General features: G+C 39.8%; 1 protein-coding gene across 1 annotated transcript; it reads left to right on the top strand.

Annotated features, from left to right (window-relative positions):
- The first annotated feature begins 4,181 nt into the window (after window positions 1–4,181).
- Window positions 4,182–9,787, top strand: LOC103583384 (integrin beta-1-binding protein 1-like). The gene is made up of 5 exons (XM_008564710.1): window positions 4,182–4,320; window positions 5,466–5,602; window positions 7,623–7,715; window positions 8,453–8,602; window positions 9,081–9,787. Exons 1-5 carry the CDS (start codon window positions 4,182–4,184, stop codon window positions 9,150–9,152), a joined length of 591 nt encoding a protein of 196 aa, XP_008562932.1. The 3' UTR covers window positions 9,153–9,787.
- Window positions 9,788–11,723: the final 1,936 nt, after the last annotated feature.

Here is an 11,723-nt window from a genome sequence, read left to right on the forward strand (position 1 = left end):
CTCTCTTCCTCTTCCCCTGAGCTCCAGCCACCCCAGCCTGGCTGTTGTTGCATTTTTATAGTTGTAAATTGGGTGATTTGTGGGAGAGAGTGATGCTGGGGACCATCTATTCTGCCATCTTGACTGGAACTCCTGATTTAAATTTTTTTTAGATAGAAATTGTAGGCGCTATGGGGCTAGATCTCTTGAATTCTAGGGGTTATGGTGTGCATAACTATATTTACTTAACAGTGAGATTGGTAGATACCCATATACCAGAGTTTTTGAACATTGTTTGAAGGTATGTGTGGATTTAATTTATGCAAAACGAATCTTTAGAAATCTATTTAACTGGCCACTTTTGTCTCCTATTCAAAGAAGAGGATGATTTCTCACTGAGAATTTTTTGATATAAGATTATAAGATGATATACCTGAATTATCTTTTTTCTGAGAATTTTAGCTTTTTGCCACCAATTATTTTGGTGTTTAGAGGAATAGCATTCTTTCCCGCCTCCTGGATGATGACATGTGGAAACTCACTCATCTGACAGATATTTATGATGCCCCTGTGTGCCCAGCGCTGTGCTGGGAGCAGGGGATGGAGCAGTGAGGGAGGGGACGTCCCTGGCCTCACAGAGCTTACATTCTAGTTGGGGGAGAAGATAATAAGTAAAAGGTGGATGGTCAGATGGTGAAAACTAACACAGGGGAGGAAACTAGGAAATGGGACTGGTGGGAGGTTGGGAGCTGCAGTGTTAACCAGTCTGGTCAGGAAAGGTTTGTTTTCTGGATGGCATTTGAGCAGGCACCTAGAGAACGAGGAGCCACAGTCATCTCTAGATGGAACTGGTCAGAGCAAGGAGCAACAGCAAAGGCCAAACACGGGACAGCAGGGAGGCAGCATGACCCGGGCGGGTGGTGGTGGGCCTGGGCTTTTACCCTGTGTGAGAAAGCAAGCATCGGGGTGTTTGGGGCAGGAGAGTGACATAATCTTATGTAAGTGTAATTGGGATCATTTTGGCCACCATAAGCAGGAAAAGGACAGAACCAGAGACCACCTGGGAGGATGTTGTAATAGCCCAAGAGATGGCGGTAGCTGGGACTGGGTAGAGGGGGACAGAGCAGTGAGAAAATGTCAGGGGCTGGGGATGTTTTGAGATGAGCTCTCCCAGGACCTGTTGATAGATCAGTTGTGGAGTATGAGAAAAAGAGAGGACTCAAAGCTTAACCCCTGAAAATAACAGCAGTTGGTTCAGGTGCTTTATAATGTGGAAAGCACTTTCCCATATATATCTCCTCTGACCTGCCTGGTAAGTAGAGAAACACCGTGGGTAGTAGGTGCCACCCCAGGATCTGGCTGTTTGGCTTGCAGGTTAATACTAGTTAATGCTTGTCTACAGCGCTTAGAACTGTACTAGGTGCTGAGCGACGTAGAGGAAATAGATTCTTCCAGGTGCTTCAGATGCCATTTGAGATGTGATTAATGCAATAAACAGGAAATAGTCCAGACACAGTAAAGAGCCAAGAAAATGGGAAATTGCGTGGGATAATGGCAAATATTACTTGAATAATTCGGAGAATGGGGAGATTGTAGTGCTAGAGTCGTGGAGGAAGTTGTATTAGTTGTGGTTCTCCAGAGAAAACCACTAGGATGTGTATATGTTTCAGACAGAAATTGATTTTGATTTATTTTAAAGATTTATTTTAAATAGTTTGCTCATGTGATTGTGGGCTGCAAGTCTGAGATCTGTAGGGCAGGTCAGCAGGCTGGAGACCCCCGGGAGGTGATGTGCAGCACAGGGGATAAGGGCCTCTGGAGGCAGCATTTTTTCTTCCTCAGAGGACCTGGGTCTTCTTCCCTTAAGGCCTTCAACTGCTTGGATGAGGCCAGCCCCACACAATGGAGGGTCATCTGCTTTACTCCAAGTCTACTGATGCAAATGTCGATCTCATCTGAGATTGTCAGTCTCAACACCTTCCCAGAGATATCTAGACAGGTGTTAGACCAGATGTCTGAGTACTGCAGCCCAGCTAAGTTGTCATATAAAATTAACCATCACAGAAGTCTTAAAAAAAAAAAAAGTAGCAGTGAATGGGGCATAAAACATGTGGGTAGAATATGTGTAAATTAAGAAGGTTAGACATCCTAGTTACGGGTAAGAAGATAGGGACTGAGTCTAGTAAGTGAGTTGGATGGTATGTCAGGATCAGAATCCTAGAGGAGTAGAGTATTTTAATTTGAAGGGACTTTAGATATTACGTAGCCCAGAGGTTCCCACATTTCATTACTAAAGAGCCTTTTTATTGTTTCCCACCCTAGTGAACTCTCTGATCTAAAAGCTGTGTGTTTACTCAGTGCCAGGGCTTGGGTGAGGCCAGACAGCTGCATCCAGCACAACACGTGAGGGTCACGAAATGACCCTGAGAGATGCCTCCTAAGACCTGCGTCCTGGGTGCCTGCCCTGTCTCCCCCACCCTGTGAGGACCACACCATTGAGTCATAACAACCACACTGTGGTGTGACGGAGACATGTGACATTCAGAATTTCTAGTCAGGGCAAAATAAGCAGCGTTGCCACAACTGAGTTGATAGACTTCTAGCCAGCAGCACAGAAACTTGACATTTTAGGAATCCTGTGCAGTCTGAGGATGGGAAAATTAACCATTTCCTCTAAAGTTTTTGGACTCTGGGAGCTAGTCAAGAACCTCCCTACTGCTCCCTTCACAGCCTTCAGCATGAGGACCCCAGAGGGGAACAGTGATCTGGCCCAACCTCTTGTTTTCTAGATCAGAAAGCAGATGAAGGGAGACTCCATGGCCTGCTGCTGCACAGCCAGGCCTGGGGCCCAGATTTTCTAATCCTGAGGACTTTGCTATTGGCATGAGATGTTGGTTCTGGGATGTGGCTGGTGATTCAGTGCGGGCACCCAGGATGCAGTGGGACTGGCCAGCGCAGAAGGGGCCTTTACACCATGCCTCGGGGTGTGGATTTTGTCCTGAAATGATGGGGAGTTGTTCTAAGCAACTGTTAGATTTGTTTTAGGATGATGTCAGCTTTTGTTGTTGTAATATTCTGAACATAGGCAAAATAGATCAGCTTCGCCCTTCCTGTTCTGGTCAGCAGTCACTAGGGACTGCTGTTTTCCTGTTGGACTCTGTCCTCGCTTCAGGAGCTGTGCTCGTCCCAGAAGCCATCTGAGTTCATAACAGTGCAACTTCCCCGCCTCCCACCAATCCAACGTTTAGGCTGTTTCCAGTTTTCAGTTCTGCACATAGCCATGTTTTCATTTTAGATTGTGTTCCAAGAAGTCCAGTTATTGAAAAATGGAAGAACATATTTAAGACTTGATGCATTTTTGCTTTCACTTTGATTCACTTTGTTTATTTTTGGACAGCCAGCTGGTATAGGGGTGGAATCCTGGATCTTGGTGTTATTAGCACCATGCTCTAACCAACTGAGCTAACTGGCAAGCCCCTACTTTTTAAACTTTAAAAAAAATTTGAGCGTACTTCTAAAATTTAATTTTGATGTGAGTTGCAAAAAAATGACTCATATTTTGAAACAAATGTTCTCACGGGACGTTACTTCTAAAGAAATTAAGCACATTGAGAGTATAGCTACGTAGAACAAACTGCCCTTACATATGTGATTCTTTGTACTTTGCTTAAGTTTTGTTGGTTTCCCATTGCAATTCACATTGATAGTTGTGCTCTGGTCAGGCAGCCCCTGTATTACTGCTGTGGGCCAGGTGCTAGTCACAGTAACTGCCCGAGCACTGGAGTAGGACTGAGGACACCCAGATTTGGGATCTCAAGTATTTACTAGATATGACCTTGGATAAGTCACTTAACATCTCTGGTCTCTCTCATTTATTAAACAGGGATAATACTCCCTGCCTGGCTTTCTGCACAGGGTTCATTTGGAGTTCAGTGGAAATAAGGTGAAAGTAAAGCGTTGATCTTCACAAGGGATATCAGTATAGGGCATCTTATAAGGAGGGAGAGGTAATGGCTTAGATCTAGACTGAGAATGTGAACAGCACATGTATCTCATATTGGGTTAATAATGGAAGAGCAGTTGGGAATGTTTTTTTTCGATGTTTGCTATAGAATTTGTCTTTAGAAAAATCTGTTGCAGCCAGTCTGCCTGAATACCTGATTTTGTATATGTCATCTCAACTATAATAAAAAGTAATTTGAATGTGTTTGGTAGTAAACCTCTTCTTATATGTACGTTTATTGTTTGTTTTTATTTTTCAGTCTGTGGATTCCAGCCTTGGGGGTCTTTCACGATCCAGCACAGTGGCCAGCCTTGACACAGATTCCACCAAAAGCTCGGGTACATAAAAGGGCTGGGTCATTTATCGTCCACGGCTTTTGCTTCCTCTCCTGCCACTTTGACAAGAGTTTAGAAATGGATCAAGACTAAAAAGATAGGGTCAAGTTAAAAAAACAAAGAAAATGGACTGAGATTTGGTGGGATGTGGGTTGAGGGTGTGGTGTGGTTGGTGGAAACCAGTGCCTTGGAGGTTGGCTCTGGCCTGCGAGCAAACTGCTCTTAATGGGTCCTAGAGCAGAAGTGTTCAAGAACATCATGTGGCAAAAACTAGGAGTTTCAAAATAGCTTTGTAAGAAATGGGGTGGCAAAGGGTTAGTTATATTGGGCTTATGTTGTTTATGGGGAGTAAGACAAAAATCTTGATGATTAAAGGGTTAAGGAGCCATTTATCCTGGGGTACCCCGAGACACACTAGCTCGTCACCACCAGAAACACAGGTACTTAAGGGCAGTGTCTGTCATAGACCTTTGCAAACATTTATGCAGCCTCACAAAGTTAGTAGCTCCTTAGAAATCAAAATGTGGCTTCTAACCCAAGCTCCATAAATAGCTAGTGATTAATTAGAAATACATTCATTCTCTTGTCTAAAATCCTACTTTTCCCTTCAGGATCATAGACTAGTCAATCTATAAAAGAGAATATTGTAACAAAATCCTTTATCTTTATTTCCCGATGCCTTTAAAATATTAAAGATGTGGGCATCTTTTTATTCCATAAACATAATCTAAAAGTGTATTTTCCTTAATATGGCAGAGTCATAAATAGTTGTGGTGATTTTTACATTGGCTTAATTTTATAGCACAAAATCCAAAAGCCAAAAAACAATTAAATATCATTATGCGTTATAAAGGTACTCAGTCATTATCTAGTTGGCTCGTTTTTCCTATTTGTTTTGAAATGAAGATTATTAATCTTAATTTATTCCTATTATTGAGACCTTTATAAGTTTAGTATATTGTGAGTCACTGAGGAAAAAGTTTAGCGAAATTTTAAGTTCTTCCCCATTACATCAAAACATTTTGTATTTTAAAAATTTATAATTCTAATGACACAGCCTGTTTTTTATTTGGGAAGGGACTGATGATACCCCATAATGCAGACCTTCTTTTGAAGTCTTACTATTATCATTTTTCTTTCACCTTTAGGACAAAGCAACAATAATTCAGATACCTGTGCAGAATTTCGAATAAAATATGTTGGTGCCATTGAGAAACTGAAACTCTCTGAGGGAAAAAGTCTCGAAGGGCCACTTGACCTCATAAATTATATAGATGTTGCCCAGGTAAAAAAAATTTTTTTCAATTTAAAGCCTCTGGTTATAACAGTCTAGAGAGTCAAGTTATGGCTTTGGAGAAAGATGTGTGCTCTTCCAGGTCCACTGGATGGCACTGTCCCCACTGTCTTAGCAGAAGCCACAATTTCATCACTGTTACAAATATTTACTGTGCTCTGTGGTTGTGGATAGTGCAAGGTGCCTTGGAGATTGGGTCGCACAGAACACAGACATTTCCTTCAAACATAGTACTTTTTTACTTTTTAGAGGGCTGTCTGATCTTGTTTAAACGAGGAGCTGATTGTGGTGACTGGTTAAACCACATATAGGTTTTTCTTTTAGAACAATCTGGCAAAACCTTACTAAATCTCCATTGAAATAGTTTCATCTCTTTGAATAATCTAATTCATAGTGGTGTTGACCCAATGTGTCTATTTATTTATACCCTGTTTCCAACAAGAATTGAGGTGAGGTAGGTTTCAAAAATATATCCAGATATAAATAGATAAAAAATAAAGAAATCATCAGGAAGGAAAATTCAGAATGAAAATTAAGTCAAAGGTGTAAAGTTAGTGCATAAAATAGTATAAGGTCTATACCTCTGCCTGTGGTGGAAGCAGATGAACCAAAAGACTTACATAGTTAACAGAGTTAGTAAATTACTTCTGGAGTTTCTAGAAGACAAACTGCACATCTATGTGTTCGTTAACATAGGATATTACTACAATGGAAAGATTCTTTCCTCTGTTTAGAGAATACTAATCTTAAGAATGTACAATCTCTTAAATCATGGGGAATGGGAATATTAAATATAATGTTTCATAAAAGTAAAGGAAGTCACTTCTGTCTGAGGGAAACCAGTGAATCTAATTGCCATTAACAGAGAACTCCTGGTAGTCTGGACTAATACAATTAGTATTCCAGCATTTAGTATGGAATTACAGTTATTTCCCAACAAAGAATAAACTAACTAAAGTACCGTACTGAAAGACTACTAATGTTTCCCCTCAGAAATGCACTAGGATTATTTTAATTCTTATAAGGACTGCTAAATTTCTCATATCACCATAGAATTTTTGCTTGTTAAAATTCCATTATTGACAGTAGCATTACTATTATCCTATATTTTGATTCTTGGAATTGCTTTAAGCCTAGTGAGAAGAGATTGGCAAGAGGTTTCTATAACATTGTGAGGACCCAAGAATTAAGGTATTTGGACAAAGCTAATTTACAATTTCTTTAATGTAGGCAGATGGTTCCACAAAAACACTTACAGTGCAGACCTGATGGCCAACAATATTTATTTTAGAGAAGACAAATTAGGCAGTATTCTGATTTAGGAGATAAAACCAGATAATCTGTTAGGGAAACCATCAAGTATTATCTGCTGCTTTGTTTGTGAATAGCAAAAAATACTGATTAATGTTTTTGAGAGCCAAGTAACCATTCATCAGCAGCATTTGCCAGCCTGAAGCCCAGGGGCATGGAGACAACCAGACATATCTTACCATCTGGGTAGGATATAAAGTGACTGAGAAAAAGGGTTCCCACAACCGTGCTTCCTGATTCTTCCATGTGCTGACACTAGCAGAAGCTCTTGAGTATTTTAAAACCCAAGTAAAGACCTTTATTTTTCAAGTGTACATATTGTAATTTCACTGGGATCTACGAGGAGGATCTCAGTTTGTAATTGGTTAAAACCAACTCAGAGGAAATAGGATAATATGATAATATGCATGAAGTAGATGGATCTGAATTTTGTTCAGATTTGTGGATTGTAAACACACACACACATAGTGGGGTGGGGGGCGGCAGGGGGGGGGAAGAAAACAAAGAAAGAATAAACCAAAAAAAAAAAGGAAAAGTTTTGTTCTGCCGCTTCAGAGAGAAATTCTTGTTGGGCTAGTGTTTACCCTACATTCTTTAAAGGGTTTGGGTTTGTGATGGCCAGATACAAAAAATGACTAATCAGACTTTAGACTATAACATAATTTTAATGTATATTATGTAATTTATTTTTACATTAAAGCAAGATGGAAAGTTGCCTTTTGTTCCTCTGGAGGAAGAATTTATTATGGGAGTTTCCAAGTATGGTATAAAAGTATCAACATCAGATCAGTATGTAAGTAATATAATATAAGGAAAAAATGTGTTTTAGGTAATAGGGAATTCAGGCTGTTAAGAGCCCACTTGTAGTTAGGTCTGTTCCTGTTTGCAGAGTGGCTGGTTTGTAAACATTCCTGGCAGCTGGTCTTAAATGTGACCAATTTCTTAAGGTGAATGGGGGGCTTCCTTTTGTATCTCCTGTGTAGTTAGGGCCCATGCAATCCCTCATTGATAGCTCCTAATGCATTTTCAACTTAGCGCCCCACATCAATTGAGGGCAGCTATCAGCTTAGAAGCTGGGCATAGAGACCGGGATAGTAAGTTTAGAGCACCTTACTCCTTTCTTTCTGGGATTTAGGCAGGAAGGTGTGATCCTGAAGGCAAACTGCCCCATATCTGGGCATACTGGAATATTCCTTGGGGTGAGAAACCTATATAGCTACTTTTTTTTTTGTCTTTTTTCGTGTCCGGCAACAGATCGCAACCCTCGGTGCTGCTCCCACACCTCGCTCAGCCAGTGAGCAGGAACTGGTCTGTATGTGGGATCCGAACCCTCGGTGGGAGCGCCGCCACGCTCCCAAGCGGCGCACTGTAGCAGTGCGCCACCGGGCTGGCCCTATATAGCTACTTTTTGTCAGACCCGTAGATATGCTGTTTTAAGTCTCAGAATACATTCTGCATGGGAAATATGTCATAAGAACTGAGAAACACATAAAATAGTCATGCTTTCTGAACTTTTCCTGATTTCTGCAGGATGTTTTACATAGGCATGCTCTATATTTAATCATCCGGATGGTGTGCTATGATGATGGCCTTGGGGCAGGAAAAAGCTTACTGGCTTTGAAGACCACAGATGCAAACAATGAAGAATACAGCCTGTGGGTTTATCAATGCAACAGCCTGGTGAGATTTTAGTTACCTTGCTTAGTTTCTTATTCAAGTGAAGAGGCGTAACCTAGAAACCTGAATATTAGGTGCTAGGTTGGCCAGCTGTCCATACTTAGTGAAGGTTGTGAACTATTTCTGCTAGGCCCAGCAGCAGCAGTCGCTGTGCCTGGATTTATAGGTTTAGGGTAAACATAAAGCAGATGTATGTTGTCATCCTCCCTGACTCTGATCAGCTTTCTCACAGGCTGCAGCACGTGTGTTTATTGTGCATGTTCTTCTCTGAAGGAGGGCAGAAAGAGCCCCACATGCAGGGCAGCTCAAGGCATGTGTTCCGCTGATCTGGCAGGCATGTGTTGTCAGCTTTCCAAAACTGCTGATGTGTAGGTTTTAGGAAAGATGCTAAGAGGGTCAGGTTTATGCCTCTGTTGGTCAAATTAACTTCAGGAGGAGATTTACGAACAATGCTCTTACTGTATCTTTTCATATAATGTAGGAACAAGCACAAGCCATTTGCAAAGTTTTATCCACCGCTTTTGACTCTGTATTAACGTCTGAGAAATCTTGAATTCTGCAATCAAGTGGAAGTCAACTTCATCTGAAAGTTCAGCTGTTTTCTAAGTAGTTGTTTTCAGTCTGCAGTGTTGCATGGAACTATGAAGTGATCTCTTGCTCTAGACTTTCTGAAGAAAATGCAAATGTATAAAATATTGATCATTTGTTTTTATATTAAAGTGTATTAAACAGTGACAATTATTAATGAAGTTATTTTCTGGGATAAGAAGGAAACCTCCTAAGTCATTTCTAAATGCAAATAAGCTTAACACCTGAGTGTCACAGAAGTCCATTCAGTGAATAATAACAACATTGAGGACCTATCTGAGGAAGACTACTGAAATCTGATCTCTAGCAGCTTCCCACTTGGGGCTGTGGGCAGGCAGAGGTTTGGACTGTGGACCCAGGTTCATGCTGGTTTGGAACAGGGACACTGCCAACTTAAGACAAAGTAAATTTGCCAGAGTGTGTTTTCAAAATAACATGCTAGTAAACCACGTTTATCTCAGAGTGAAGAAAACCTTAAAAGAGTACTGCTTATGCTAAAAGTAACTAGTATTTAAAGAATCTCATGCAAGTATGCTAGTGTACTTAAAAAAAAAAGGACCATCAACACACAATACTTTAATAAAAACATTAAAAATAGAACCATGTCCATTTAAAAGTATTTTATTTTTTTCTCAGTCAAATGACTAGTTAACAGGAAGAGTAAACTTACTAAACATGCTCTAATTATAAATCACTGCATTAAGGACAATGAAAATAAGAATCAATTTAGGTTGTACAATATATACAGTTGTGCTGCAACTAGACCAAAGCAATCAAGTGATGAACTGAATATCATACATCTCAAAATAGCATTCTAAGCTGCATTTGGTTATCCCACCCCTTAGATCACACAGTATCTATTAGTCTGTGTACGTATCTCTGAGTCACGATCCTAGAAGTCAGATCTGATGAGAAATGGCATGCATAATGCCAGAATCCTGCAGCTGAAGTTCATGAAACGTAAACTTTAAATATAAATAGATATCTACAATGTTTTCTTTTCTCTTGGTTGCTTTTATTTAATTTGCAAAGAGCAAATAACTAGGAAAGGATATTAGCAGGGAAGTTAATATAATTTCTTCTATGGCAAGAGTACTATTAATTACTGCACAATAGCACCACCAAATTGTAGATTGGAAAAATATTTCCTAGATATTTATATACCAGTGAACCCGATAGATTAGTTTGGGACTGGAGTTCAAATATTGGTAAGAATCAATTTTACTCCTTATATAGCTGGCACCAGGTAGTCAAAAGGTTGACTGTAAGATACAGATGCAGGAGGATTGTTAAAATAGACATAAGAAGTGCACTGTGCAAAATACATCGTTTACTTTCTTAAATCTATAAGAAAATTAACTAAATGAAGGGTTCAAACAACAGAAATTAACAATTAGTGAAAATAGATGTAGTGCTTTAAAAAAAAGAGTTTAATTACAGATCTAACACATTTTTACCCAGAACTTTGAAAGGCAAAAAGTGATCGCTATACTATATAATAAAACATTCCAGTTTGTTCTGTCTTCTCTCTTCCTTTACAATAGAAACAAAAAGTAAAATGTTCCCCCACCCCCAAGAGCTCTACACTTATAAGAGTCTTGTATAATAAAGACAGGCTGCTCCAATCAAATGTACCATCACAGCAAATGCAATCAGTATTGTTGCCTCATTTTCCAAGCCTATAAAATTTATTCCTTTAACTTTTGTTAAAAATCCAAGTGGGCATCATATGCCTATTTATTCTCAAAGAATGCCAAAATTTCCAATATTCCTACTATGAATCTTATGCTCACAATTACTAAATAGAGGTATGACAGTCAAGTTCATTAAACTAATGTATCACATACAACCTAATCCCCCCACCCCCAAACAGCTTAAGTATATGAATGATATGATGGCCTTAAACAGTAAAACTGGGATGTTTAGGAGTATTTTATTACCTGGGACTTAGAGATTGCTGATATGCTCATGACTACAAACAAATGGACATTAAATTTCAAGATAGTATAACTACCATTCCTGTTGGGATATTATATAAATACAAGACACTAAACTGAGTAAACATTCTCATGATCTAGAAGGGGAAGCAGTGGTACACTCGGTAGGAAACAGCAAGTAACGTGTTAATATATCTGGTCTGCATCACAGTATCCCATTTGTATACAGTTGCTTTCTGTGTGATTAGCGAAGTTCATGAAGGCAAATTCCAAAACACCTAAAGCACATAAACTAGTTTAAAGAACTGTTTTGCAATCCGTTATCCTTAGTTTTTAACCAAATTCAGGAAATGCAGTTTTATGTAACCTCCTGGAACTGAGTTAACTGCTATTCCCATATGCTATAAGCATGACTGTTCACAGCAACAGGTTATAGACACACATGCAGAATATAATGGCAGCTGCAATCTCACAAATTAGGGCTAGAAAGTACAATGCTAATGTGTAAATTTCCAAGTTGCTTTAAATAGACATTGGGTGGGCCGGCCCGGTGGCGCACTGCTACAGTGCGCCGCTTGGGAAGTGCGGCAGTGCTCCCG

This window comes from Galeopterus variegatus, unplaced genomic scaffold (assembly GCF_000696425.1).
Source record: "Galeopterus variegatus unplaced genomic scaffold, G_variegatus-3.0.2 Scaffold22488, whole genome shotgun sequence".
Classification (NCBI taxonomy): Eukaryota; Metazoa; Chordata; class Mammalia; order Dermoptera; family Cynocephalidae; genus Galeopterus; species Galeopterus variegatus.

Excerpts from the sequence above, each read along its gene's own strand:
- LOC103583384 (XM_008564710.1), top strand. The coding sequence starts at position 4,182 with ATGTGTTTGGTAGTAAACCTCTTCTTATATGTACGTTTATTGTTTGTT. Across the intron at positions 4,321-5,465 it reads AGATTCCACCAAAAGCTCGG|GACAAAGCAACAATAATTCA; the intron begins GTACATAAAAGG and ends TTTCACCTTTAG. Across the intron at positions 8,603-9,080 it reads TTTATCAATGCAACAGCCTG|GAACAAGCACAAGCCATTTG; the intron begins GTGAGATTTTAG and ends CATATAATGTAG.